Below are 26,724 nucleotides of genomic sequence, written 5' to 3' on the forward strand. Positions count from 1 at the left end.
ACCAGCCATTATGTATTTTTGCAAGATATGCTTTATTTCAACAGGTTACAGTAATAAAATAAGCAATTTTATATTTCTGCTATGCTAAGAACTGAACTACATGATATATCGGTTGCAGTTTGATTAACTGTCCTTTTCTAACTCATGGATACTCGAAGCTTAGTTACTGAATTGGTCATCCCTGTTGTCTTGGGCAGTCACATCTCAGATCTTTTAGGGCTTAAAATGACTGCCGATTAGTCACCGGTCATGATGACAGGCCAAATTAGTTTTAGCTTAGTCATATCTTATTTCTGGCTAAACATTACTGGTCAAAATGATCCAGTATTTTTTTCTAGGGGGATGAACCATCCAGGATTTTCATTTTAGCAATGACTTTGCTTACAAACTCAAACACTAATGCAGTAGATATCAGCTCATCTAGAAGGGGTGCACTCCCCCTTTAGATCTGCCCCTGGGATTTGCAAAAGGTAAAGTGAAATAAAGGGGGAAAATGAAAATGTTTCATATCTGACATTCGCAGGAAAAAACCCTTTCTATTTGTGGAGCAGGCTTTCTTTTTGGTCTAAGCCCAGAAATAAAGAACTTTTGGCAAATAAAACTACTGATGGTTTGTGATTGGCTAATATAACATTAAGAAGAAAGCCAGGCCCTGGGATTTTGGATGAGCCAGGGCTAAACCATTCAATTTCTTGGACCAATGAACTTCAATTTATTGTATCAATACACTGAAACAACCTCTGGGCTTCTAAGTCAAGGCATGGCTAGTTAACTCACATATCTGAGTTGCAACAAAACTGGAATTTAACACATCAGGTTTTGCTGATGATCAAAATAATAGGAATGCAAACTCTGGTAATGAAATAGGTAACAAGACAAAAATATGCAACAGAAGCAAAACAAAAATTCTAAAACTTTTTAGCTAAATTACTGTTATTATTGGTTATAATGCACTCATTTGATGACAAAATAATGTATAGAACTGGTTTAAATTGTGGATTATCTTAATAAAATGTCACTACTTGTTAAATTAAATTCTACTTGATTTCAGATTCCTTTGCTTTGTCAGAGTCTGAGAGATCATCTTCAATCTCCTCCATGCTTATCTCCAAGTTGCTCATGTCTTCAGTAGAGACAACCTGGGGGATGATCCATTGTACTGGTCGAGAGGAGAGGACGTATTCAGTCACAACTTGACTGGGGACGAAGACATATGCCATGACAGAATCCTTCATGTTGGATAGAGGGTCGACAGCCTTTTTGCTGAGGTTGAGGATGGCGGCAGGGAGGTCCTTAACATCATGTGCCTAAGAACAAGACATCAACAATTGAAACCTCCTCACTAAGAAACACTTTTTTCAGTTTCTATGAAACAGAATGACAGCCATGACCCTACCTCCAGAAACTACATCGTGAAAATTCGGAAACAAATACATTTCTAAATGCACTATTTTAGTGACTTGTAAAAAATTTAAAAATTTTACTGGGATAGAATTTTTATAACTGTTCAGTAATGTGGATTAAAATATGTCCAATAATATTACTTACATTGCTAAAAGCAAAGACAAATTCCTTAGCCGAGACAATGACTTCTCCAGAAATCTTGACTGCAGTGTTTGGGATGTACATATAGGCATCATAAACCTTCTTACCAGCATCAGCAGACATGTCAGCAACACCATGCAGGCGTTCATTAGCACAAGCCAACTGAAAATAAAGGCAAAATACTAATATGAGATTCGGTTTCAACACTGTTCAAGGGTTGGTTACAAGACAATATTTTGAATGGACCAATTTAATCACATTGTTTCTATTTCAGACCACCATTCCCTTGAGTATTATATCCTTTTTCTTTCAGTATGGCCAAATTCAATTTCTTCGCTTGACAGACTTACAACTAATCAACCTACAGGAAAATCATTTTTCTTCAAAGTTACAAAATCACATATTTTATACTTACAACATCGGCAGTTGCCTTCACAGGTTTGTATGTCAAGAGCTTTCTCTTTCCTCTCCTAGTAACTCTACTTCCCAGATGCTTAGCCCTCACAACCAATCCCTGGTCCCTATCATTATCAGCTTCTGCAAGCTCATCCATGTCTTCCTTGCAGGTGCCATCAGTAGGCAGGGCAATCTCTGCCACTAGCTCAGTGAATGAGACCAAATCATTAGCCCTTTCCACTGCTATCTTGGTGATGCCCAGGTTTTGGACATTTTCATAATAGCCATAGGCACGTGAAGTCACCGCAGACTTGGTGATCTCAGCAATCTAAAGTAAGTAGCAGCATAATGAATGACTCTGGAAATCAAGGGTGCTTAGCCAGGCTTAAAATGGCTGGACATTGGACAATATCTGCCCAGAATTGAAATGTGTCCTGTCAAATTTTTTCCTTGCCGGACATTTTGACTAGAACGTTAAGCCAGAAATGAGGTATGACTGAGCTAAAACTAATTTGGCCAGCCATCATGACTGGTGACTTACTGCCCGTTATTTAAGCCCTGCTTGGTTGTTGTGGTATAAAATTGTTATGTCAAAGCATTTCATCAAATGGCATATTGATTGCTGTGCTGGATGCTGTATTTTACCTACCTCAGTTGGAGACTTGGTAATTATGGGAAATTTTTCCTCCACTTTTGACAGAGTCTCTGATGCAACATGGTCAATAGTTCCAACTATAAAAATTGACAGAAAGAAGAGAAATTTTAGGAACACTGTCAGCCAAGCCTTATTATATAGGTAATACATGCAGCAATCAGCTCATAAAAAATCTGAGCAAAATTTTCTGGCTTAAACTACCATTAATAGTTTATAATTTGTAAAATGTTTACTTAGTCCCCAAGACTTTCTGCAGTTCATGATCTTCTCCTATCATTTCAAAACACAATGAAAACCCTGATGCTATTTCTAATAAGTAAGTACACCAATAAGAAAGCAGGTACTTGACAACTTATGCCCTATAGCTGATCTATATGACAATTTCCACAAACATGGAATTCCTTCACACACATTTTAGCCACATTTCATGTATATTTACGTTCTCATAATAGGTTTTGGTTAACATATATAATATTTGACTGATATTTCAGGCTAGTTGTCTACCACTTCAAGTCCTTTAAGTAATAATATATATAAGTAACAATAATAATATATGCAGCTCACACTAGTTTTTAGCTAGTTATCTAACACAATTTTTGTTAAAACCATTACCAGATTCTAAATAAATGTCATGTAATATGTAGATTGAGTTAATCTAATTATGATCATTAAACAATATAAAATCAGGAAATGCATTGATTGTTACATATTCTGAGCTATTGTTATAAATGGACTTTGAAACTAACCAGGAAATGAGTTGATTGTGAAATACTAATGAACTTTGAACCTATCATTCTATACAGATTATTTACGACAGATTATGAGATCATGTCTCGGTTTTCTGGAAATATTCCAAAGTACTGGAGTTTTTCTGTAAAACTTAAAATGAAAGTGAAAGAAAAACCGAACGACAAGTTATAAGCTCATCTGACTTTTTCAAAGCACGACATGATCATTGACAATATTCATCGTCAATTCTATGTAAACAAACTGAAAACAAAAACAAAAATACCTTATGCTCTAAAAATTAAACTTAAACTTTGTTATATAGAAAATGACTTTCAAAATATTAAAAAAAAACTTTTCTAATTAAAAAAAACAAGCCTATGACTTCGATGGCGTTCGACTCTCGTATAAATACGTACCTGGATCTTCGACCTTCCCAACGACTGGTGTGGCCAAAGTAAAAGCAGTATTGGTAGCCTTTTCGATTATAGGCTTAGAGACTGAAGTAACCACTGAAAGAGTGCTTTCTCCAGCATTACAGGCCATTTTAGTGACACTATTTCTCTCCTTCACAGTGCCGTACAGTTGACCAAGTTGTTCAATGGCGGCAACGACGACAGGCAACTCGTAAAGACGAGACGAAAAGGACTTGTTTTCTGATGATTCCATGGCGTTATCTTGCTCCAGAGGAGCCTGAACTTCAGCAGCAGCCATAGCAGATATAGTTTTGAGAATTTTCAAGAAATAACAGTACAAATTCAACGACTTTTCTCAGAATGAATTGATCAACTCAAGTCGCGTTGTATTTATATATTGCAAATATGGGGCTGATCTTTGTACCAAACTCCAAAGTACTCCATCCAATTACATTCGATGATAGAAACCCGTGCCTATGACGTTTTGACATTTGACCAATCAAGTGCCTTGTAGTATTAAGTCATGCCTTGTGACACGTTTTTTTTGGAGATGACGTAATATGGCTTGCGAACAAAGTTCAAAGTCAGCGAAGGTCTAGTCTAATCATACTTTGTAGCGGGTAAAGTCTGGCTCGAAGGGTTCACAAAATGAGTAATTTTTTTATTTCTACATCATCTTGAAAAATATTTTTTAGACCTACTTGGAAAGTCGGGTTTATTCTAAAATAGCCAAAACTGTCTTGAAATTTTACGTCGACCACTTTAAGTCAGTTTTGAAAACTCTGCAAATATTAGCGCTTGATTAAAAAAATACAATGTCATTCAAGGTCACTGGAGTAAATTTACGCATTACGTTGATTATTCCGTCACGGGAAAAGTACATAATAGTCGACACAATTTCCATGATTTTCTTTTGTTTTACTTTGACTGTTTTAGTCACAAGGTATACAGCTTTTAGGTTTCATAACATTGAGATTTCTACTTGTTTTCTTTTTCCTCCACGGTGTAGATAGCCTCCGTTGCAGACGTCCTGCGGGGTTCGGTTCGGATAAAAACAAAATAGTTATTAACTAATAGTCGCAATTTAGTGCCTATTTAGTCGATATCACTCAAGTGTATCAATCTACATATGAATACACAGGAGACATCAAATACACAAGAAACATGTTAGTCATTTGTTCATCAATACTTTATTTGTTCTCTGTTAACTTTGATGTCTCCTGTGTTACTGTATTCATATGTAGATTGATACACTTGAGTGATATCGACTAAATAGGCACTAAATTGCGACTATTAGTTAATAACTATTTTGTTTTTATTTCACGGATTAAGTACCATCGCTCTGTTACGTTTTCTGCAATTTATACCGGTCGCATACGACCCCCTTGACCCCCTTCCCAGTCATTTCCCAACCCCCAACAAAATAAGACTTCGAGTTTCCTTCTTACTTTGTTTAATGATAATTTTTCAATGAATTCTATTACACAGAAAGCCTCATTACTAGCATGGGTAGTTAGTGAGAATAACAGGAGGGATCATTTGAAAACATCAAAGTATAATTCTTCCTTTCATTGTAGATGGATCATCCTTTTGGCTGACATTAGAATCCGTTGCCTGAGCTGCAACTCCATTCTTTGCGCCGTCTTTATTCGTCACCCGTGGGACGTCTTTGGTATCTGGGGTCTTCAAAGATCTAGCCTTGTCTCCAGCCTTCGACGCGCTACTAACTCCTACTGTAGTTTTCTCGCTTGGGCTTTTGAGAACGCTCTCCTTTCCAACAGCAGCCGCATAATTCTTGGGGATAGCTCGAGGTTTTGGTGACTTAACAGTCTTGTGCTCCGGAGATTTAGCACTTTTTTCTCCCTTCTTCGTCTCGATAGCAGCCGCGCAATCTTTCGTCACCACTTGTTGTGTCCTTGGCATCTGACTAGCGTTTGGATCTTCTTTTTCCATCATATGAACCTCGGTAGAACGCTTATTTTCTGTGACATGTACAACAAGAGACCCTTGTGGCGCGTGAACGACCTGCCCAGCTCCAAACTTGACTGCCTTCTTGGCCTGGTCAGCGGTTAGAGACTGGCCCCCCGCCTCACTGATATCTACCTCATCTCCCTCTCCCGAGTCACCCTCTTCGTCGCTAGCACCCACTGTATTACTCGAGTTTTCTTCGCTATCACTCTCATGGTCTTTAGGACAGTAATCGGGATCTTCGTCAGATGCGTAGTATTCCTTGACGTAGAGCATTTCGTACAGACTTTCATCTTCCGAATTGTTCTCCCCATCACTCCGCTTTCTTTTTTTCTCGGGGGAGACTGGGAACTGTGATTGATTAGGAACTGGTTTTCTTTGGATGCGACGTCGCGATCTACGAACTTTTCTTCTTGGTGTAACCAGTACCTAGAGATAAGATTCATAAAATCATACTTTGCGTTTTTATGTACTTTTACTTTTTAATGCGCTTTAATTGTCCATATCAACATCACTTACAGAGAAGCCTGGAATGATTGAAATTACATCTCTTGTAAGATGCGCAGCTCCAACAGCGGCTTGATTTGCCAGATTAAGACCGATCTTAGTTGCGTACCATGGTGCAGTTGCCGTATTCCAAATAATCTACAAAACAATTACAAATCTGAATAGTTATATATAAAAGCCGAATAGATTAGCAAACTGTATATACGACGCTGTGCACCTTACCTACCCTACCCTGGACCATCCATACGTATATTGCATATACATATATATATTTCATTGCGCATCTTGCCTTACCTACCCTAGTCCACCAATGATATAACACCATACTGTACACTGCGCATCTTGTCTTACCTAACCTAGACCATCCATGATATATCACCATACTGTATAATGCGCAGCTTGTCTTAGCTACACTAGACCATCCATGATACATCACCATACTGTGAACTGCGCATTTTGTCTTACTACCCTGGACCATCCATGATACATCACCATACTGTACACTGCGCATTTTGTCTTACCTACCCTAGACCATCCATGATATACTGATACCTTACATAACTCTTACCTACCTTAGACCCACCGCGATAGACTCCCATGCCAGCTCTTTGAGACACATCCAATATCCTATCCATTTTCTTGTTAGATACAACTTTCGGTTTAACATTACCATTCATCTCCTTGTTATAATTATTTCCAGCAGAACTGATGTAGTCCAAAGCAGCTTCGCTTACTATAAGAGCCGCCTCGATCACGTCGGACTTTTCTATCTTATCCATGCCAGCTGAGAGAATCTGATAAAGTAATAAGATGTTTGTCAACCGAAATTAAATCGCCTGGCACTGATAAAGATGAATTAAAAGAAGAACATCATAGTTTGTGATACTGTAGTAACAGTCTACCACATACTTTCCTTCATCTCTCGATAGTACTTTTCGAATTGGGCTACTTTTTCTTACACTTAAAAACACTAATTTCTCGCTCATCTTTTCAATATCCCTCTTTTCCGTTTACAACAGGAAGCCTATAGAAGAGCAGGCACTACGCGTGCGAGATATTATACCATGGGAAACCATATTTGCAAAAAAGCGTTAACATGATTAAAGCAATAAGTTTTTCAGAGTCTTTCGATTTGCAGCTGCATAAGTTGCTTCATATACTGCGAGGATCAGCTCAATTTGATACATTATTATAGCAAAGAAGCAGTAAAACTTTGTGTCATGAAACTGGAGTGAGTATTCTCTTATCTGACCTTTTGAGGCTCACTCATGATTGCTGGATATTTCTCTTGCAAAAGATTCAAACCTTTGCATGCTAAGGCATCTGCTTCACCAACTGTGCACAAGGAAATAATAATAATTGTTTAAAACATAATATATGTATTACCATCTGCGCGCACATACAAGAGAATTTAAGAATGTCTGACTGACTGGCTGACAATACTGGAAAAGCTAAAATAGGATTATCAAGCCCCTTTGCAAAACTCTCGATCCGTCCCTGAAAGATGTTTCTTGATATAAAACAGGGCCCCCTAGTACATCGCGCGGAAATCACTGTTCACCGGATGACACCGACTTTTCAGATGTTTCCCTTTGTTAAAATCTGAGAGAGGATAAGAATAGAGAGTAAGAGGAGAAACTCTACTCGCAGTGAAAGGCTAGTGATCGGTGTCAAGTACCATGGGTTAGGTCATACGGTCCGTCTTCTCAATTCCCAAACCAATGTCTCTTTGGACCTACCTTTCTTTTCTGCCTCCTCCTTTATTGTTCCAACAAATCCAGGCATAGGAACAACATTGTAAGCAAACTTTGTAGATTCAACTGCAGCCTTCAGTGACATTTCTGCAAACGACAAACTAATTTTCGCCATGGCATTTGCCTCCTTTGCCTTGGTATAAATACTCGAGGCTTGCGACACAGCCGATTTAACGACAGGAATATTACTCAAACGATTGATAAATCCATGTTCTTCTTGGCTACAACCCGTTTCGGAGCTTTCTGAAGAGCGTGAGCTTCGTCTCATTTTGAACGGAAACCGCCTTGAGTGTGGACTACAGCGTAAGAGCGTCGACAACTAGCTTTCTATCTCACAAAATGAACCGGTGACCGTTAAGTTTTAAGGTTCGGTTTGAATAGATTAATTAACACTAAAAAAGAAGAGCTTTGTTTCTGACAAGTGTGCACGCACGAAAGAATGAGATAAGCTTTCAATAATTTGAGTGACTCGTATATATTCACTACATAACATTTTGACCTCGACTGACTGGGCAGAAAAACGACAAGACAGTTACTTATCACGATTTTTATTTATTTAACTGAGTTATATAATACTCCAAAATTTTATAAGCGTTTCATTTGTGTCACTGTTGCTCGAAACTTGTGACGAAATTTTGTCGAATTAGAGTAAATCCAGACTTAGTATTCACGGAAATGTCAGTTTTTCTGCTGATCAAAATATAACCTCTCCCAAAGTACACGGCTTTTTAGTAATGTTTCAAAAACGAGTGAGAGTGTTTCATAATGGTTTCCAAACACGAGAAAACATTTGCCACTGGGCCACGGCTCCTCGAAATTTGCACTACAATAGCGGTGAAAAAAATGCACAAAATAGACTAGGATTTTCAACATTATATTTGCAACCGATTCCGTGCGTGGCAGAGATGCAAGGGATTAGCCGATATGGTCTGGGGGCAGGCTGGTCTCTCCCTGATGCTTCGGCTAGAACATTTTCTTGCGTAATTCGTGCACCAAAGGGCAGAAGGATTTAATCGCCGTCATGTCCGAAGTCCATACGTCGCCTCAGCTCTGCGGATGTCTTGGGGTATGGCACAGTGGAATCGATTTTTTTAATTTTATTTTTGGCTTAGGTTCAAATCCCAGTAAATTACTTTATTTTCGCTGTGGTAGGGAAAAATAGGTTAATACCCTCTAGAAGGACAATTTGTGAGAGTAAGCTATGTCCTTTCAACCGGTAGGATAACATAGGTTAATACCATTGAGAAGGACCGATTCATTTGTGAGAGTAAGCTTTGTCCTTTCAACCGCTATGATACGGCATATAGGTTAGTACCATCTAGGTCTTTTTTTTTAGAGTAAGCTATGTCCTTTCAACCTGTAGGATAACACAGGTTAATACCATTGAGAAGGACAATTCTTTTGTGAAAGTAAGTTTTGTCCTTTCATCCGGTTGTATAAGTTTATACAGGGTCCGGAAGGGTATTCGCGGGAGCCGGGAAACGGATAATATAGCGCGGGAACCGGGAGACTAGAAATAAATCTTACGCCATTCGGGAATTGGCATTCTTGTGACTCGAGAATTGCCGAATACAAGGTTCGGGATGTATAAGATTTTGCTTTCTGATTTTCGGGGAAAAACGTGAAAACATGAATAAATAGAATCAATAGGCAATAGGCGATGTAAGAACGACATGAATTTCTAAAGAATTAGAATCAGCATTATAGTTTTCATTTGAGCAATCAATCAATCAATCAATCAATCAATCAATCTTTTTTGTGCTCAATAGTTTACAGATATAAATAGTAATAGTTGAAATTGCAGGTGATAAGAGCACAGCCAATTAGAAATAGCAATAGCTAATCGAGCTAAGTGGCTGGGCCATGCGGAGAAAATCTATTTGTTGCTGATTGACTAAAGCAATGGATAAGACAAGACAAGACAAAAACAAAAAACGACAAGACAAGATAAGCCGGTGACAAGACAAGACATTAGACAAGACAAAATGGGCTGTGCTCCTATCAGCTGGACTAGAAAAGTGCATCATAGAACTATCAATAATTTGATATTATAGAGGCTTTAAGGTTTTTTTTGAAAAGGTTGCGAGTCATAGATTTGAGAGATTCTCCAATGGCATTCCGTATTTTAGTAATACCACTGAAGTAAAAGCAAGTAAAAGCACTGAAATCTTCAATGACATCAACGACCAATCTTTCGACACAAAGTTTTTCATCACATAATATATTAGTCTGCCCTTGCCAATATTATATTTCTATGGACAAAAGTGGTACGAAAATAATTATTATTGCTGTAGAACTAAACAATTTAATTAAACATATAAACTATCAAAGTGATAAGGAAGGACTGTTGAAGGAAGTTGCTGCTATATTGCGCCATTCCGAGGTTGAGGAAAAACCTTGGTCAAGTTGGCATTACAGTACGTTGCTGTTTTAGGAGAGATAAAACAGTCTCACAATGCCCTGTCATGCCAAATCGACCCAGATTTTACTCAACCTTGGAATGTCTAATATTAAGGGATTAGGCTTGAAGCACTTTCACATGTACAAATGCACTTGATATTTGAAGTTTGAATTGTGCATGATATTTGAAATTTGATGACATGTTTCAACTGTAAGTTTAGATATCATCTATCAAAATCAGAATAAACAAAACAGTGTAACATTTGCTGACAAAAATAATAATTAGTCACTGGCAGGATATGTCTTGTATAGTCTCAATTCATCTTAGAGTTATATGCTTCTTATACTTGTCTTCTTACACTAAGAGGTCACATTGATTTTGAGCATTTGTGTCTGTGCAATCTCATGGTCAGATTTAATATAAAGATGAATGTCTTCATCACAAATGTCACCATCATCCAGCTCTTCTCTTTCTGCCTCAGAGTCAGTGTTATAATTCTCACTGTAAAAGAGTGACTCTGGGTTACTTTCTATTAATCGTTGTCTAGAATACCCCTTACGCAGCAAGCACTCAATTATCATATCACATCCATCGAGTTTGCAGAAACGGGATGAACCAGTTCTCTGATAAACTGGACAGTCCTGTTTGTTTACACAACAGTGAGGGCAGCAAACATGATCTATATCCATCTGGTCATCCTCACTGACTAGCTCAGTAGCTGTGGACAAGTCTGAAGGCAAAGATGAGACATCAGAAGCAGGATTTTCAGAAGAGTTACTGGGAACTTCCTTGCAGTGCTTTTGCTTATCCTCGCTGCCTAGTTCTGATTCTGTTGGCAAAACTGAAGCTGATGAAGGCAGAAATGAGACTTCAGAATTAGAAGTTTGAGTTGAGCTTCTGCATATTTGCTTGCAGAATTTATGAAGAGAAATGTTGTCATCAATCTCCAAATCCCCACAGCGCTGTTGGCAAGCAGCTATTCTATTCTCAGCTTTCTCAATCTTTTGCATTTTTTCTTTTTCCTTTAAATCCTTTCTTTCCAGCCATTGTGGTTTGAAGTCCACATTGTGGAAATCTTCACAGTCTTTATAATATTCAAGAATTTCCTTCAGAAATTTGGGCACCTTCTTTGGAGTTAACTCTGAACTCATCCAAGGAATTTTCTTTGCAAGCTTAAACAATTCTTCTCTATATTGGCGTACGAATCTCTGTACATATTCATGCGTTACAGTGTTAAAACGGCAAACTTCAGCAATTTTTTTGCGACTTAAGGCTTTTTTATTCTCACCCTCAATGACCATAAACACCAAGGCCATTACAGTCAAAGTAATTCTCTTCCCCAAACTTATCATTGTTTTGGAGCAAAACTGGAACAAATCATGAACTAGTTTCTTGGTGGAGGGATCTTGGATCTCAAACTGTGACAAGATATTCGTAATTACTTCGTCGGGTTCAATAGCTACTATTCGAACGTTCATTGCATCTGTTAACATCCTAACACAGCGTGCTAAGATAGACACGTCACATCGAGCTGCTTCAGCGACGTTCCTGAGGGTCACTACCATATCATTTTGTCTACAAACAATGTAAACACATGCTCCTACAAATGCCTTACGGTTCCTTGGAAGACCTTTATATAACTGCTCTTCGTACAAAGTCTTCAACTTCTCCTCGATTTGTGTTGTGTATTCCTTGGATAAGCGAAGACGTTCTGCTTGGCCTTCTAAGCATCTCTTTGCAATCACAAAATGTTTATTTTTCACACGATGTTGTTCCTTTTTTCTCCAGTTTCCTGCTCCTCCAGAGAAGCTGGAATGGTCGCTCGTAAAGGTTCGTACAGCACCTCGCGTATCGTTGTGAAAACTTCCTTCGTTACAAACCACGCCACAGTTAGAGCACACTTCAAGTTTACCTTCATCATCTACTTCGATTGCACTAGCACCACAATGTGTGCAAATTTTGTTCATTTTTTAGATCTCTTATCAGTTTGAAAGTTTAAAAAAATATTCCACTTTCTACTTCCTTCCAAAACGTTTTGACGTCGTTTAAGTAAAAATACGACAGGCGTTCTTCTCTCATTACCAGTCTTCCCTCAGGGAGCCCAGTCATATTTTTTTACGAAAAATCAAAAAGCGATAGTTCAAGGATCTCAGTTTATTACTTTCTTAAGCTGTTAATAGGCATGATTTTATTTTAAAAATCATTGAAAATCCACTTCCTTCTTTTGTTAAATGAGACAGGCTTTCTTTTCTCTTTTTGAATACCAGTCCTTCCACAGGGAGCCCAGCCAAATATTTTGATAGAAATCAAAATGGCGGACGAAGAAGAAGTTCAAAACTCTCAGTTTCATAAGAATGTTTTGATCGGCGTAACTGGAAGTGTTGCTTCTATAAAACTTGGAAAATTAATTCAGGAGCTTCTTTTATCAAAAATCAAGGTCTACGATGTATTTCATGACATTCTTTTGACTTGAAATTTTTACATTATAAAACGTGATATTTGTGACTAGTTTTGTTTTAAAGAATATTTTTTAATGGTTCACAGCTAAATGTGCAAGTTGTCGCTACAGACCATGCAACTCATTTCTTTGATGTCAATGAAATTCCTGTAAAAGTCTATAGAGATACCGATGAATGGCAGGTTCAAGATCTTTCAGTGTTTTTTGATCATTTCCATCCAATCATTTACTTCTCATTTCTTTATTTGAACATCTTTATCTTATTTGATGAAAGAAATGCAATTTTGTTTTTAACCAGAGCTGGATGAAAATGGGTGACCCTGTACTTCACATTGAGGTTTGTCGTTTTTGAGAAAGTGTTTGTTTTGTAACTAGAAAAATTAAATTAAATAGTACATGTTACATGTTATCTTTTTCTCTTTCTTTTTTTTTTTTTTTTTTTTGATTCTAGTTGCGTAAATGGGCTGACATCATGGTAATTGCCCCACTCGACGCCAACACAATGGCAAAAATTGCTGGTGGATTATGTGATAATTTATTGGTGAGTCAATGAGATATGTATATACATGCATCGAAATCAAAGTTGTTTTTATTGGTGCTTAAGTCCTCTCAATTTTTACTTCTGCAAGATCATCTGAGTCTAGGGCTCCCAATTTCCTGTACCTTGCATCACATTCAAGGACAAAATATTACAGTATCTCCCTTGATTCATGAAGTTTTCTTTAGGTTCAGCCCGGGGGATACTCCCCTATATTTGCTATACGGGTATGTGCCACCCTATAGGGTATGGTTTTTTGGCTGTTGGTGATAGGGTTTCATTTTTTGACATTTTGTCTGGGATAGGGTATAATTTTTGTCTGGGATAGGGTTACTATTTGGTCGTTTTAGTCTTGCGAATAGACTACGCTTTCTGATGGCACAAAAACAATAAAAACGTTAGTAAATATTGATTGCAATCTATTGACTAACCGGGCTTAGTCTGGGATAGGGGATACAACTCTTAGTTTTAGTCTGGGGTAGGGTATGTAAAATCAAAATTTTAGGTCTGGGATAGGGTCAGGTGCGATAGGGTCAGGGTTTTGAGGTCCTGGTGGCCACCCCTACCCAAGTTGGGGTGGTAGTACCTCCCCTAGGAGGTTCAATTTTTCCTCCCTCTACAAAACCAAACATGTTAACATTCCAGTTCATTCTGTTGATTGCCCCAACTTTGGAAGTGTTCATAGTTTATGAAGTTGGCTGCTATGGGGATTCGGATGGGGGAAAATATTTTTTCTAGTGACAATAAGGGAGATATGGATAAATCTTATCCAGTGGATAATGCATTGGATAACAGCATCTACTTATTAACTGGAATAGAATTTTTCCTTTGGATAGCACTATCCACCTTTAGTAAGACCAGGTCCTGAGGCTGAGGCTGTTTCAAGGTTTGAAAAATTTGATGTTTGAAATAATTTTGACGACAATGAAACTCTGATAGCTTACTTATGTTTGGTTATTTTATCAAACCTCGAAACAACTAGTAAGTAATTTTAATTTCCCAATTTTTTTTCTGTTTCAGACTTGCATAGTACGTGCTTGGGATATGAATAAACCTTTAATATTTTGTCCTGCAATGAATACCCATATGTGGAGCCATCCAATCACAGCAACCCATGTGGAATCACTATGCAAAATGGGGTACATTTATGTATCAACCACTGAGAAGAAACTAGCTTGTGGTGATACAGGTGAGGGTGGGGTCACATACTTTACACCCATTATTATTAACTAGCTTTGTCCGCAGGCATCTCTCCTTGCATTGAGGTTTAATTTTTTCTTCTTTGGCTGGCAACCAGCTGGAGACTGAGAGCGAGCCCTTTCTCCCTCCTTTATGACACAGGAAGGATAAATTGAAGGACACTAAGCAGGCTTCAAAATACCAGACCATTGGAAATTTGATTGACGGAACCCCAAACCCCAGACACCTGGAATTTTCTCTCTCTCTCTCTTTGATAATTCAATAAAAAGAATTATTATCAATTTACAGGAACTGGAGGGATGGCAGAGGTATCAACTATTGTAGACAAAACTTTTAAAACTTTACAAGAAAAACATAAGCTTGAAAAATAATTTTAGAATTACCATAACATTACGTAAATTTCCCTCATTCTCTACTTTCCCATACCCATAATATTTTGCGGCTTTTGGGCGGGTAACCAGAGCAAAAAGCCGCACTTATTTTGCTGAAGGCTGAGACAATGTTGAAAACACCTTGTTTCATATCCAAATATAAAACAATAAGGTAAAAACAGAAAAAGATAGGAGCTTGAAGAACTTTGAAGTAATTAAACATTTCTTTGTAAGTCAATACATTTTCCGTAACACCAAAGCCCTTGATGTTTTGTACGTGCAAAATTAACTCGGAATAAACTGATAATCAGTACTGTACAGATAAAAGCAGGCATAGTATGTATTCAATAGCGCAGCGCAACCGTGACGTCATAAAAACGAAGACAAAGGCGAAATTCGTACAAACTTACAAGTTTACTTTCAGCAGATAATTTTCACAGCCGATCGCAGTTGATCTTAGTTTACATGGGTTATTATTGTAACTTTAAGTAAAAATAATAAAATCGGTTCGTATAATCCTCATAGCGGTTAAACAGAATGCGATGTTTGTCCGAATCTTTAAGCTATTTTTAGAATCAGTGCACTGCGCTATTGAAAAACATTTCAATTTGGGACAGTTTTTTGATTGGTTACCCCCATGAAGCAAAGCATTATGGGCTATGGAGAATACTATATATCTTATAAAGTCTGTAAAAATTAGAAATTGAAATCATATGTATCATATTATACTGTATACTAGAAATTAAAAATCCAGGAACAATTTGAGTACTGCATGAGTATGCTTGCATCAGAGTCTTTTACTTACATAATTGTATATTTTTTTATTTTCATTTGGTTTAATAAAGAAAACCTATTTACATGTTTCCTGAATTATTATCAAGCTAACAAAAGACATTGTAATATCTGAGTATATTATTTTACATTTTTTCAAATGTCAACTGATATCCACAAGTCTTGCAAGTCTTAGTCCATGAGTCTGTCTCCTCGTCATATGTTTCCCCTCCTTCTCCTTCTTTTGGATAGTCATGTTCATGCTTGGATATGTTTTTTCTCCAAGTACTGGTACGGACAGCCTTACGCAATTCTATTGACATGAAATTAAGATTACTGAATTAACAATGCTGTAACTTTACTTCAATTCAGTAACAAAAAAATCATTACTACTTTTAAAGATGCAAAACCTTATCAGCTTGAATTGAAAAATCATTTATTAAACTAACTGTAGTTGGTGCACACTTTCTATTTTATCATTTGCATCCCCAAATAATGTCTATCCTAATTTGCATTCTGTGAGCAGTTATAAAGCACTTGGGGATTTCCAGAATATGAGAGGTGTGTCGAGAAGCACTCCACTATACAACCGGTTTTTTTTTTTCAATCCCTGTGTGCTTGAAATACTTCATGCAACATGTTTTAATCTACTTGATCAATATACCTTTCACTTTCTTGTCAAACTTTTTCTGTTTCTGTATTTCTCTCTTTTCTATTCTTTCTTCTTTTGCTTCTTCCAAGCCTTCTTCATCACCCCATATTTCATAAGCACGTTTTTTGACCTATGTTGAAACAATTAACATAGCTAAGCACAGGTAGTGTGGGGCTATACTGATGCACACCACTCACTACTGTAATCATGGGAACTCGCAAGGGTGGATCCAGCCAAAATCTTAGGGGGGACTAATTGAGTTTAGGGGGGCTAATTGAGTTTCTCCCATCAGCACAACAGAAAACAATAAAAAAAGCATCTAATTCTTCAGTTTTGTTTTTTTTGCTTTTTTTTCCCTGCTGAAATGGGGCTTCAGCCCCCTTTTGCCCCCCCCCCCCCCCCCCTGGATCCACCCTTGACTTAATCCCTGGACCTACTATCACAAGAGAGCAAAGTTGCTTGTTCATTCTGTTCTGCACTTCAATGGATTTTCCCAGACTCTCCAGTTTTTTTGCCTACAGCAATTTGATATTTCTAAAGGATCAAAGTTTAGGAACTGAATAAGGTTCAACACATCTTCACAATAATTCTAGCTCACCTGACAGGTCAAATAAAGCTTCATCTCTCCTCTGGAATGGTGAGGGTTTTTCTTGACTTGAAATTTCAATATTGGTTCTCTCATGTCCAAATCTACATCTTTTAATAGAAATTTCTGAGAATAAAGCAAGAACAAAAAATACCATAGGTCATCTCAAAAATAGAACTTCAAGGAATTGAATTATACAAAGTTCCAAAGGGAATTTCAATAGAGCTTTTAAGTTGTGACATATTTCTGGGTCCAAACATACAAAAGATCTCTAAAATCTTGCCAAAACCTATTCCCAGGATTTATTCTCTTCCTTCAATAATTAGATATATCAACAGAAAATCCTGCTATAAAGAGAAAAAATAAGACACAGAAAAATGTCTGTAGAAGTAATTATTAATTTGGGCCCAGAAGTCATTTATTGTTCAAATTATGTCACACTTAACAGCTCTATAGGACGTTTGCATACAGTAGGCCTTTTCTGAGTTTGATAAACAGGATGCATTGTGGTCTAGTTTCAGTACAAACAATACCTACAGTATTAAGGCATGAGGAACGAAAGATATTTGTACTGAAGCTAGACTAATACTTCCTGTTTATCGTACTCACACTCTCACTACCAGAATCCCTTGCACACATTCTTTTGTTCAGTTAATTAGCACCAATTGTCTTGTAAACTATTCCCATGAAGAAATATAAATTTTAAAAAGAAAGAAAATTTGAGGAGCATCTTGTTTAGGAATTAAGTGAAATGACTCTGTCGTGCAAATGTCCTATTATTTAATTAGTGCATGGGGGCTAGTGGGTCTAAAAATATTATAAGCTACAAAGCTTGGAAGAACAGGGGCTGGTTGTATGAAGGGTGACAGCACTATGTGATGGATCGATCCTTATCCAGTGGGGTGGACAGCACTATCTGATGGACAAATCCTTATCCAGTGGACAGGTTGATGCTATTATATCCAATCAATTTTTCCACTGGATAAGATTTTAAGTTCTAATAAGTTTTGGAGTACCAAGTTAATGATACCAAATCTCATAATTCACTATGTACCTGCTTAGCATCTGTCTTGGTAATTAATTTAAGGTCCCCTGTCTCATCAGATTCTCTGAAATTTTACATTAGAAGTGAATAACCTAAATTCCAACAATATAATCCTCAGACGCTGGGTCACCAAAATTTCCTGATAAAAATGCCAAAAGGCTTAGGAAATTATAGTCTCAAATTGTATTATCACAGGAAAATTTGAAATCATCTGAAGTTGAAAAAGCAAAGGCAATACTTTCTAACTAACCTGCAACTATCACAAATACATTCATCAAAAATCCGAAAAATCAATGAATCCATAAATTCTTTATTACATATTGTACAAACTAGTTGATGGCCTCCAAGGATGGGTGCTGTAAAAGAATGATAAAAATCAATCATCAATCATTGATGGAGGACGACAAAATTTTGAAAATATTTGAATACCTGGTTGCTCAACAATATTTATTGGTGCTCTACTCAACTCCTCTTCTTCTGCATCTAACAAGAACCCTCCTCCAGAATCCACAACCCTGGATAAACTAACACAAGTACCACCACTACTAGATGTAACCTCTGATTCTCTACATTCATCATCCTTCGATCTCTGAGGATACGGACGACTCGATAGGCGAGAACTTCGAAGAAGCAATGCCTTTTGTCTATTGCGCTCTATGCGTGCCTTTTGCGCATTTGTCAGCTTTGATTCAGACATTTTTATGCTCCGATTTCTAAAGTCAAAATGCAAGAGAAAAATCCGCCATTTTGAAAGGTTGCTATTTCGTGACGAGTAACATAAGATCGCACTGATGTCAGCTGGTTATTTGTTCGCAGGCTCATAAACACTGTGGTCGCCATCTTGGAAAAGTAGCTTTTAATATTTAGAACAAATAAGCACTGTAAGATGTAAGATGCCTTGAGTTTTATATATTTACGATGGAGATAAAGGAAAAGGAATCCTCTTCTCCCAAGGCATGACTCTAGCTATCCTTTAGCTACAAAAGAATTGAAGTTTTAGTTTGAAGTTAGCTAGATATAAGACGCTCTGAGGGTGGCCTTATATACTGTACAATCATGGATGATAAGATCTCTGAGCCCGTCAGTGAGACAGATGCAAAGCTCTTGAAAGGATTAGGAGGAGTTGGATTGGTTGTCACGATTATCTTTACTATATCGGTAATACAATCTCTCATAGTTTAATTTTGCATGTTCAACTTTAAGTGGCTCAAACCTGTCGCATTTCCCTTAGATCAAATATCCGACATTTTATGTTGTTTCATTATTAACGAGTTATATATACAAGGGCGTATCCAGGGGGATCCTAGGGTACTGGCAATATAGTTACATGTATATGTTTTTGGTTCAAAGGTTCATGTGATTCCATGCAAACAAATGTAAACTAAGCTTATATGTTACAATGTACAAGAATATTACGAGATGTGGAGGATGCAAGAGAAAAAACATGTGGGTTAAACAAAGTTCCTGCAACCTTCTAATATGAAAAAGGGAGAGGGAGAAAGAGGGAGAGGAAGGAGGGATTATTAACATTAGTGAGACGTCGTCCCCTGCATGGAAATCCTGCCACACCCTTAATGTATATCCTTTTGCTTTCCTTTCAGTTTGGTCTTATGATAGTCATCTTAATTAAAAGACAAATCCTTAGGATGTTGTTGATATCCAAGAGAGGTCCTCATATAACTGTGGGTGCTGATGCGCCAAGGGTATGTTATCAAAAGGTGTATGATTCTATTGCCCCACCCCCAACCACCACCCAGTAATTTTATTGCTATGTATATTTAACACTGAAAATTTTAGTACGTTACTCATACATAGGGCATTTTACTAGGGTCCCTCCCCCCAATATTTTTGACCTAGTACCCCCTCATATATTTTAATATAAAATATAGACCTTTTTAGCTTTGTTGTTTATTGTGCACATTTCAGACCTTGTGTTGCCTCTCTTGGGAGTTGATTTTTTCATATGTAAATGTTTTAACATGTTCGTTATAAAAGAACAATTCACAAGGGAACGACATGTGATCTGTGGTGGGCAATTTGCATACAAAGCTAAAAAGGTCTATCCACTGGGTATTCAATATTAGGCAGCTACCTTAAATAAAAGTAGGGACATTCAGAAGTAGATTCTTAGTGAAACAGTAATGATAAAAAGGTAAATTATACACCGTGAAAAGATGAAAAAACTTACTGACGTTTCGGACGCTAGTGGTTCCTCTTTTACTCAAACGAAGGACTAGCGTCCGAAACGTCAGTAAGTTTTTTCATCTTTTCACGGTGTATGATTTACCTTTTTATCATTACTGTTTCATTAGGAACGCCGACACAGCTCACACTAGTTTTTAGCTAGTTATATCTTCTAGATTCTTAGTGCTTAGAAATCCTCGGTTTTATTACATATTTTGTTTCAATATTATTTTAGAGCTTGCTAAGGGATATAGAATTGAGACTCAGAAGGATTGCAATATTAAGAATAGAACCAAGAATGATGTCTGAACAGTTTAACAAACAAACTGAAGAAGAAAATGAATTTGATTCTCCTCCAGGTAAAGAATCACAGACTATTTTTCTTTCTTTTCTTGGTTTTTCCTGGAAATAAAAATCCCTTAAATTCTGTGGTCTTTTTCAGCCTTCCATTCTTCCTGCCATTCTCTGCCTCCCTCTTTCCATCCTTTCTTCCCTTTTCTTTTCTCCTCTCCTTCTCGGACTTTCTTTCTTGATTTATTTTCTCCCACTTTATTCCCTCTCTTCCTTTTATCTGCCTATCCTTTCTTCCTGTCATTCTCTGCCTCCCTCTTTCCATCCTTTCTTCCCTTTTCTTTTCTCCTCTTCTCTTTCTTTCTTGATTTATTTTCTCCCACTTTCCTCCCTCTCTTCCTTTTATCTTGTCCTTTCCTTCCTCCCATTCTTTCTCCCATTTCTGTTACTTTTATTCATTTTTTCTTTCCCGATTATGAATAATTAAGATAATGATAATAACTAATTGGGATTTAACAGTGGCATTATCACAAAGTGGGTCTTCATCCATATTTGAATTATGACTTATTATACAATATTATGATTGATTCAACATTGTTATCATAATAAAATTAATAAACTGTTTTTTAGATCAATATGCTCGTGGCTATAAGTACAGAATGAAAGCAATGGACAAAATGGGTGAATTAGGTAAATTTATATGCCAGTCATCAATACTTCCATTTTTGTTTCTCTGATAAACAGCTGATCTGACATACTGTATTATCGTTTTAATTTTGTTTAGATGACCTGATATGTTCTATTAACTACAAATACACTCGGCGCAAAGGACAATCAGTAAGGGGATACCTAAAGATGTTACAGAAACACCCATATAATGTAATCAGGGGTGGGAATGAAACTATTGACAAACTGGCTGATATGTATGAGCATGCAAGGTTTGAGGCAAAGGTATGTAATGTTATTAGATTAATTAGGCCAAACAAAAAAATAAGTGTGTTCCTGTTGCATGAAAAAAATAATTTGGGTCAGTAGGTCGTATTTTTTCTTTTTACTGATACCACCTTGATACAACAGTAGAAATGAGCTTACTGGGAACCCTGTTGTTGCATTTGGGAATGAAAAAATATTAGGGTTGGCAAAAATCAGCAAGAAAATTAGGGTCGGTAGCGCAACTGGAAACACACTTATTTTTTTGTTTGGCCTTATGTTTTCGTGTATCATGTTTTCCTCAGGCATAATTTTAATATAGTTTAAGGCCAAGCCTTTGATAATCCTGCTATCAGAAGAGGATTCAATAATAACAATAATAATAATGATAAAGAATTATAATTATAATTATAAGAACAACGAAAGTGACTTTCTATTGGACTTTAGCATTAATACTAACCTTGCCGATATTAGATAATTTTAGACTTTTTTATAATGCTTGTTTTTCATTTTGTTTTTTTCTAGTTTTTTGTAAATAGTAACTTTTTCTCTTTAAATTTTCACAAAGTACATAATGTAAATATTCTTTTATTATTATTATTTTTTTTTTAATGATTTACAAACTTATTATTATTATTACATTATTGTTATTAAATCTAATTTAATACCTTTTATAATAATGATAAATAATAATAGTAATAATTTTAAGTGTTATTATATCATTGCTGCTGTTGTTGTTGTTGCTCTTTTATAATGTCAGAACTAAGAATAATAAACACTTGCTAAAGAAGCCACTTTATTCCTTGTTTCTAAAGACCATTTATTTTTCCTTAATTTTATTGAAAATTAAACTCCAAATTATGCACAAAACTTTTAAGGCATACATGTACTCCTAAAAGAGTATATACTCAAGTTAAAGTTATTCAACCTCTAAACTAAACTTCTATGGGCTTGCTTTTCAGGAATTTGGCAATATACAGTACAAGAAGTTTGCATACTTGGTGGAGCAGGTTAAAGACAGGTTTGATAGCATATTTGTATATTACTTTAGTGTTTTTATTTAAATATTTAGGAATTACTGTATGTGTTTAAAATTTCTTCCTACGAATTAATGTTTTAATCAACCAAGTTTGAATAAAATAATAACCATTGAAACAAATGTACATAACCAAATGACAAGATAACTTGACTGAATTTTTTAAAGAAATAATACATAGTTTAAATCTGTGAATTAATAGCTGTACCCTCACTTAGGTCAGCCCAGAAGCTTAATTGAACATTGGACATTTTAAACATTTTTGTTATAGAAAATGAATCAATAATTAACCTTTTTAAAATTTATAAAATTCAGTTATATATAATCATTAGTAGACCTAATAGACAATAAATTTCATGTGGCAGCAATGTTGGCTGGAGCAATAATCTAAGAGCCTAACAATCCAGTTCTTCAGAATGAGTTTACAAGAGCACAAGCAAAGGTTTTCATCCATTCCTTGTTTTTATGAGGCTGGCATTTAATAGCCAGTGGCTAACAAACATTTGGCCCTTGTACCATGATCGAATTGGAATTTAGAAGTTGATTTTCGTGGGGGGAGGAAAACCGTAGAACCTGGAGAAAAACCGTTGAAGCAGGAGAGAACCAACAAACAACTCTACTCACATACGACACCAAGCCTGGCAGGACTTGAACATGGGTTGCATTGATGAGAGGCAAGCACTCTCACTGCTACACCACCTGTGTTTCCCATAGAAGAAGTCATTCTCTTGGAAATTGTGAATAAACATGCTTGTCTACAGATGCTTGTAGATATTTTTCAGGTCCCTAATATAAATATGTACTGTTTGTATGACCTTTTGTTATTGTTATCTTTGCCGTGACCTGTGACCTTAAGTTTCGTTTAGTTGTTTTTATCTCAGTATAGTAAGTGTAGTTGAACTTTCTACTGTAGAGTCACTAACTCCAGTAGTTATTTGTCTTATCTTTGTGTGTTTTAGAGTGAACCTAGATGCCATTTCTGCTGCCAGTATGGAAACAGTAGCTCATTTAGTCTGATATAGAGAAATGTGTGCGCTGACATTACTTCTCTGCATTCGGTACTCTTTGTCTTTTAATCTAGTCTTTATTGCTTGGTATCAATCAGCAGATTTAATCTAGTGAACCTCATATATATCCGCCTTGCAGGTCCAGTAACCTGCACTGTACTGCAGGTGTTTTTGGCTTATTCTCCCCTAGGACACACTAGAACTAACCAGGAAGATGATGCAGTGCAGGCTACAGGTCCAGAAAATATCTAAGGGATATAATGTTAACCCTCTTATACTCACCTATAACCTTTCCTGTTGCTTTGAATTTTTTGAGAGAGGTATGGAAGTATACAGCACTTCTCATTATGGCCTGACATTGCATAAAAGATACCATTGAAGCATCCATAAAATGTACCGAGTATCTCTGTTGATACCAAGCAATTGCTGTTTTTATTCTATTCTATTCTATTCCATTCTATTCTATTCTTTCTTATTGTCTAGTGTATGGAATGAATATGATTTTCTTATAGTTCATTCATTTCATTGCATGCATGTCTCATGGATGCTTTGCATTAATTGGCATGTATTCACCTTTCACTGTCTTATCTACTTCAATACTTCACTGAGATTTCATACATATTCTTCTTATCTTTTCTCATATAAAGCATGCATATATTTTATGTTTTTTTACCATATATTTTGCTTCCATATTCAATGTTGTACACTAACTGGTAGACCTATCCTTGTCCCAAAACTGTTTTTCATCATTGCTAAAAAGCTAGTTCACCTTACCCAATTTTCTTATCAAGACTTTGATTTGTTTCATTGCATGCATCATGTCTCTTGAATGCTATCAGTTTCTTGCATTAAATGCATGTGCACATCTTTTACTGACTTCTTTTTTCCTTCAATACTTCACTGAGATTCCATGCATACATTTCTAATCTTGTATTTTCTCTGATAAGCATGCATATATTACATTGTTGCTTTAGTTTCCATACATGATCCTGATGTTGTAACTGGTGGATCTATCCTTTTTCAAAAAAACCATAGGGCAGTGCTTGTGCTAAAGCATTTTCATTGGATAAGCATGAGGTACCTCACACACTGTAGCTAGTTGACTGAATCGAAGTTGATCAATTCCAGGTAGACCTGTGCTGTGCACCAAGAGGTGTGCCAATATTCGGTTTAGTCTTTCCATTGTTGTTTGTTAAACTAAAGTACTTTCAAAAAAACATTACATTGAAAGATGACTTCATTCTTTACAGCCCATTTCATGGTTCTGTGACCTAACTGACTCCAAATGTCTAGTGTTTTGGCTACCGTCAATATGCAATGGGCCGAGTGCATTTTGACCGTGAACAATGAATATTACCACTTCTCAACAGCCTATATCCCATGGGGAAATGGCTGTCAAGTCACAGGAATATTTATCCCTCATGATCGAACTGAATTGGCCCGTTGTAATTTGATTGATGGTAGCCAAACCATCAGACATCTGGAGTGGGTTAGGTCACAGAAACAGGCTGTGAACAAAATAAAATGACAGAATAATTATATTTTAAGTATTCTAGAACAGGAAAATTGATTTCATACATTACATCACTTAACAGTTCTTTATTAAGTATCTAATTAAAGATAAAGCCATTAAATAATCTTGAGACTGGGATCAAAATTTAATTAAAGATTTAACTTGTACGCATGTAATTAGAACATAACTATCCTCGAGAGCCTAAGCCACAAAATAGAGCAATAAAATGGTAACTGTCTGTAGGCAGAATGTAAACATTACAATATATCAGCTACCAAATGCATGGTCTAATATAAGAATACATTAAGGGCATGGATTTTGTCTTGTACACACTGTACATACATAAATTTATTTTTAACTTGCATTGATAAAGTGTTTGCACATGATTTAACATTAATTTTTCTTTATTTTTTCCCAGCAGCTTCTTTCATTTGCCATATTTCACTCCCCTTCCCTCTTACACTTGGGCCTTTTTTTCTTATTTCACAACTATTTTTATCTTATGTGATGTAATATTGTGCAATGGATGATCAAAGTTATTTTTTTCCTTGAATGTAACTGCAAAATAAAGAAACTTAACCCGTATTTTCCAAGAGGTCTGAAACAGGAAAACACATTTGCACCTAAAGAAAAATAGTCTTTAGAAAAGGGATACCCTATAGCAAAATTTTTTAAATTTTTCCAGCTCAGACCTTCCACTAATATCATATCTTATCCATTTTTGATCAATAGGGTAAGACTATACACAAATGTACCAGGCAGCCTTATCATCAACACCTCAAGCAAACAACCTAAAAAGCCTCCCATTTCAAGTACAAAAGTTGCAGATGCAAGCCCAGAACATGGAGGACAAGAGGAAGACAAGCAGGAGGCAGAAGCTGCAGGTACAAGCTCACCTGCTAAAGATGAACACCATGAACTACAAGAAATGAATGTGAAGGATGATGAGGTTGAAGTTGGGGATAAGTCAAAAGATTCCCCAGAAAAGAGTACTAAATCAGCAGATGAATCTACAGTAGCGGACACTGTTGTTTTGATTCACAGTGATGGGGTCAAAGAAAATATTGAAAGTGGAAAGGGAAAAGAAGTATTATAGTAGTATTACAGTAGTATTAAGTATTATATAAGTATTATAGTGCCACTGATATTAGCCTTTCTAAAGTACTTATATATGTGTTGCATCATGGGCTGTTTTGAGGGGTGCTTCATCATATCGTCAGTTAACGTCTCATTCACTTCAAGAAAGGAGAGAAATTTGAAAATTAGCAAGACAATTTAAAAGGCCCTTTTTTTGCTATCAACAAGCGAGAAAGACACTATATACACTGTAAGTTAGTATTTTAAAGCATCCCGTAAAACAGCTAGTCTCATGATGAAATGTGTTTGCAACTCTGGAAAGGCTAATTGTCTGTTACATCGTGAAGGTCTAGCGAAACATTTTGTTTCTGAGAGGCTGGGGTGGGAAATATTGTACATAATTGGGGGGGGGGGGGGGGGGCTCAAAGACAAAGACATTTAAATATGACTGGGAACTCAACTATTATAATAGCCAATAGAAAGAGGTGTCACAGACTCCCTGAGATCCCCCTGGAAATTGACCTGAGTAACATTAATTAATGGTAGAATTGTATATAGATTAGGCTTGTTATTAAAATTATACTATTGTATTAGGGCTTTGAATTAAATATAGATGGATAGGAAGCATAATGAATTCATGTGGTAACTATCATATGCAAATGTTTTGTTAAAACGTTTATAGATTTCACCCATTGTT

General features: G+C 36.4%; 6 protein-coding genes across 6 annotated transcripts; 2 read left to right on the forward strand and 4 right to left on the reverse strand.

Moving 5' to 3' along the window:
- Positions 1–8: 8 nt before the first annotated feature.
- LOC116290565 (uncharacterized) lies at positions 9–4,143 on the reverse strand. Its single transcript, XM_031697630.2, has 5 exons — positions 3,742–4,143; positions 2,591–2,673; positions 1,961–2,269; positions 1,549–1,707; positions 9–1,307 (listed from the first exon to the last, which is right to left on the reverse strand). Exons 1-5 carry the CDS (start codon positions 4,034–4,036, stop codon positions 1,038–1,040), a joined length of 1,116 nt encoding a protein of 371 aa, XP_031553490.1. The 5' UTR covers positions 4,037–4,143; the 3' UTR covers positions 9–1,037.
- Positions 4,144–5,187: 1,044 nt separating this feature from the next.
- Positions 5,188–8,261, reverse strand: LOC116290579 (uncharacterized). Its single transcript, XM_031697651.2, has 5 exons — positions 7,953–8,261; positions 7,466–7,548; positions 6,786–7,007; positions 6,226–6,351; positions 5,188–6,135 (listed from the first exon to the last, which is right to left on the reverse strand). Exons 1-5 carry the CDS (start codon positions 8,233–8,235, stop codon positions 5,287–5,289), a joined length of 1,563 nt encoding a protein of 520 aa, XP_031553511.2. The 5' UTR covers positions 8,236–8,261; the 3' UTR covers positions 5,188–5,286.
- A 1,401-nt stretch (positions 8,262–9,662) lies between these two features.
- On the reverse strand, positions 9,663–12,413 carry LOC116290583 (uncharacterized). The gene has a single exon (XM_031697655.2). It carries the CDS (start codon positions 12,333–12,335, stop codon positions 10,728–10,730), a length of 1,608 nt encoding a protein of 535 aa, XP_031553515.1. The 5' UTR covers positions 12,336–12,413; the 3' UTR covers positions 9,663–10,727.
- Positions 12,414–12,647: 234 nt separating this feature from the next.
- On the forward strand, positions 12,648–15,700 carry LOC116290582 (phosphopantothenoylcysteine decarboxylase). Its single transcript, XM_031697654.2, has 6 exons — positions 12,648–12,805; positions 12,913–13,008; positions 13,125–13,163; positions 13,278–13,367; positions 14,385–14,553; positions 14,853–15,700. The coding sequence occupies exons 1-6, from the start codon at positions 12,680–12,682 to the stop codon at positions 14,933–14,935; spliced, it is 603 nt and encodes a 200-aa protein (XP_031553514.1). The 5' UTR covers positions 12,648–12,679; the 3' UTR covers positions 14,936–15,700.
- Positions 15,701–15,730: 30 nt separating this feature from the next.
- LOC116290557 (DNA repair protein complementing XP-A cells homolog) lies at positions 15,731–18,749 on the reverse strand. The gene is made up of 6 exons (XM_031697616.2): positions 18,419–18,749; positions 18,240–18,345; positions 17,999–18,053; positions 16,957–17,070; positions 16,371–16,488; positions 15,731–16,019 (listed from the first exon to the last, which is right to left on the reverse strand). Exons 1-6 carry the CDS (start codon positions 18,684–18,686, stop codon positions 15,853–15,855), a joined length of 828 nt encoding a protein of 275 aa, XP_031553476.1. The 5' UTR covers positions 18,687–18,749; the 3' UTR covers positions 15,731–15,852.
- Positions 18,750–18,814: 65 nt separating this feature from the next.
- Positions 18,815–26,437, forward strand: LOC116290572 (lipid transport auxiliary protein 1). Its single transcript, XM_031697642.2, has 7 exons — positions 18,815–19,147; positions 19,591–19,692; positions 20,409–20,532; positions 21,095–21,154; positions 21,249–21,415; positions 22,357–22,415; positions 25,683–26,437. Exons 1-7 carry the CDS (start codon positions 19,046–19,048, stop codon positions 26,044–26,046), a joined length of 978 nt encoding a protein of 325 aa, XP_031553502.1. The 5' UTR covers positions 18,815–19,045; the 3' UTR covers positions 26,047–26,437.
- The last annotated feature ends 287 nt before the right edge of the window (positions 26,438–26,724 follow it).

The sequence above is a fragment of the Actinia tenebrosa genome, unplaced genomic scaffold (genome assembly GCF_029948245.1).
Source record: "Actinia tenebrosa isolate PJP-AT-01 unplaced genomic scaffold, QUT_ActTen_1.0 PGA_scaffold5__44_contigs__length_20552954, whole genome shotgun sequence".
NCBI classification, from domain to species: Eukaryota; Metazoa; Cnidaria; class Anthozoa; order Actiniaria; family Actiniidae; genus Actinia; species Actinia tenebrosa.

Coding starts and splice junctions, on each gene's coding strand:
- LOC116290572 (XM_031697642.2), top strand. CDS start 19,046: ATGGATGATAAGATCTCTGAGCCCGTCAGTGAGACAGATGCAAAGCTC. Junction 19,148..19,590: donor CGATTATCTTTACTATATCG/GTAATACAATCT, acceptor CTTTCCTTTCAG/TTTGGTCTTATGATAGTCAT. Junction 22,416..25,682: donor GTGGAGCAGGTTAAAGACAG/GTTTGATAGCAT, acceptor TTTGATCAATAG/GGTAAGACTATACACAAATG.
- LOC116290579 (XM_031697651.2), bottom strand. CDS start 8,235: ATGAGACGAAGCTCACGCTCTTCAGAAAGCTCCGAAACGGGTTGTAGC. Junction 7,008..7,465: donor TCATGAGTGAGCCTCAAAAG/GTCAGATAAGAG, acceptor TTACTTTATCAG/ATTCTCTCAGCTGGCATGGA. Junction 6,136..6,225: donor CAATCATTCCAGGCTTCTCT/GTAAGTGATGTT, acceptor TCTTATCTCTAG/GTACTGGTTACACCAAGAAG.
- LOC116290582 (XM_031697654.2), top strand. CDS start 12,680: ATGGCGGACGAAGAAGAAGTTCAAAACTCTCAGTTTCATAAGAATGTT. Junction 13,009..13,124: donor GAGATACCGATGAATGGCAG/GTTCAAGATCTT, acceptor GTTTTTAACCAG/AGCTGGATGAAAATGGGTGA. Junction 13,368..14,384: donor GATTATGTGATAATTTATTG/GTGAGTCAATGA, acceptor TTTCTGTTTCAG/ACTTGCATAGTACGTGCTTG.
- LOC116290557 (XM_031697616.2), bottom strand. CDS start 18,686: ATGTCTGAATCAAAGCTGACAAATGCGCAAAAGGCACGCATAGAGCGC. Junction 18,346..18,418: donor AAATATTGTTGAGCAACCAG/GTATTCAAATAT, acceptor ATTCTTTTACAG/CACCCATCCTTGGAGGCCAT. Junction 18,054..18,239: donor TGTATTTGTGATAGTTGCAG/GTTAGTTAGAAA, acceptor GTAAAATTTCAG/AGAATCTGATGAGACAGGGG.
- LOC116290583 (XM_031697655.2), bottom strand. CDS start 12,335: ATGAACAAAATTTGCACACATTGTGGTGCTAGTGCAATCGAAGTAGAT.
- LOC116290565 (XM_031697630.2), bottom strand. CDS start 4,036: ATGGCTGCTGCTGAAGTTCAGGCTCCTCTGGAGCAAGATAACGCCATG. Junction 2,674..3,741: donor TGGGAAGGTCGAAGATCCAG/GTACGTATTTAT, acceptor CAATTTTTATAG/TTGGAACTATTGACCATGTT. Junction 1,308..1,548: donor TTGTCTTTGCTTTTAGCAAT/GTAAGTAATATT, acceptor TCTTGTTCTTAG/GCACATGATGTTAAGGACCT.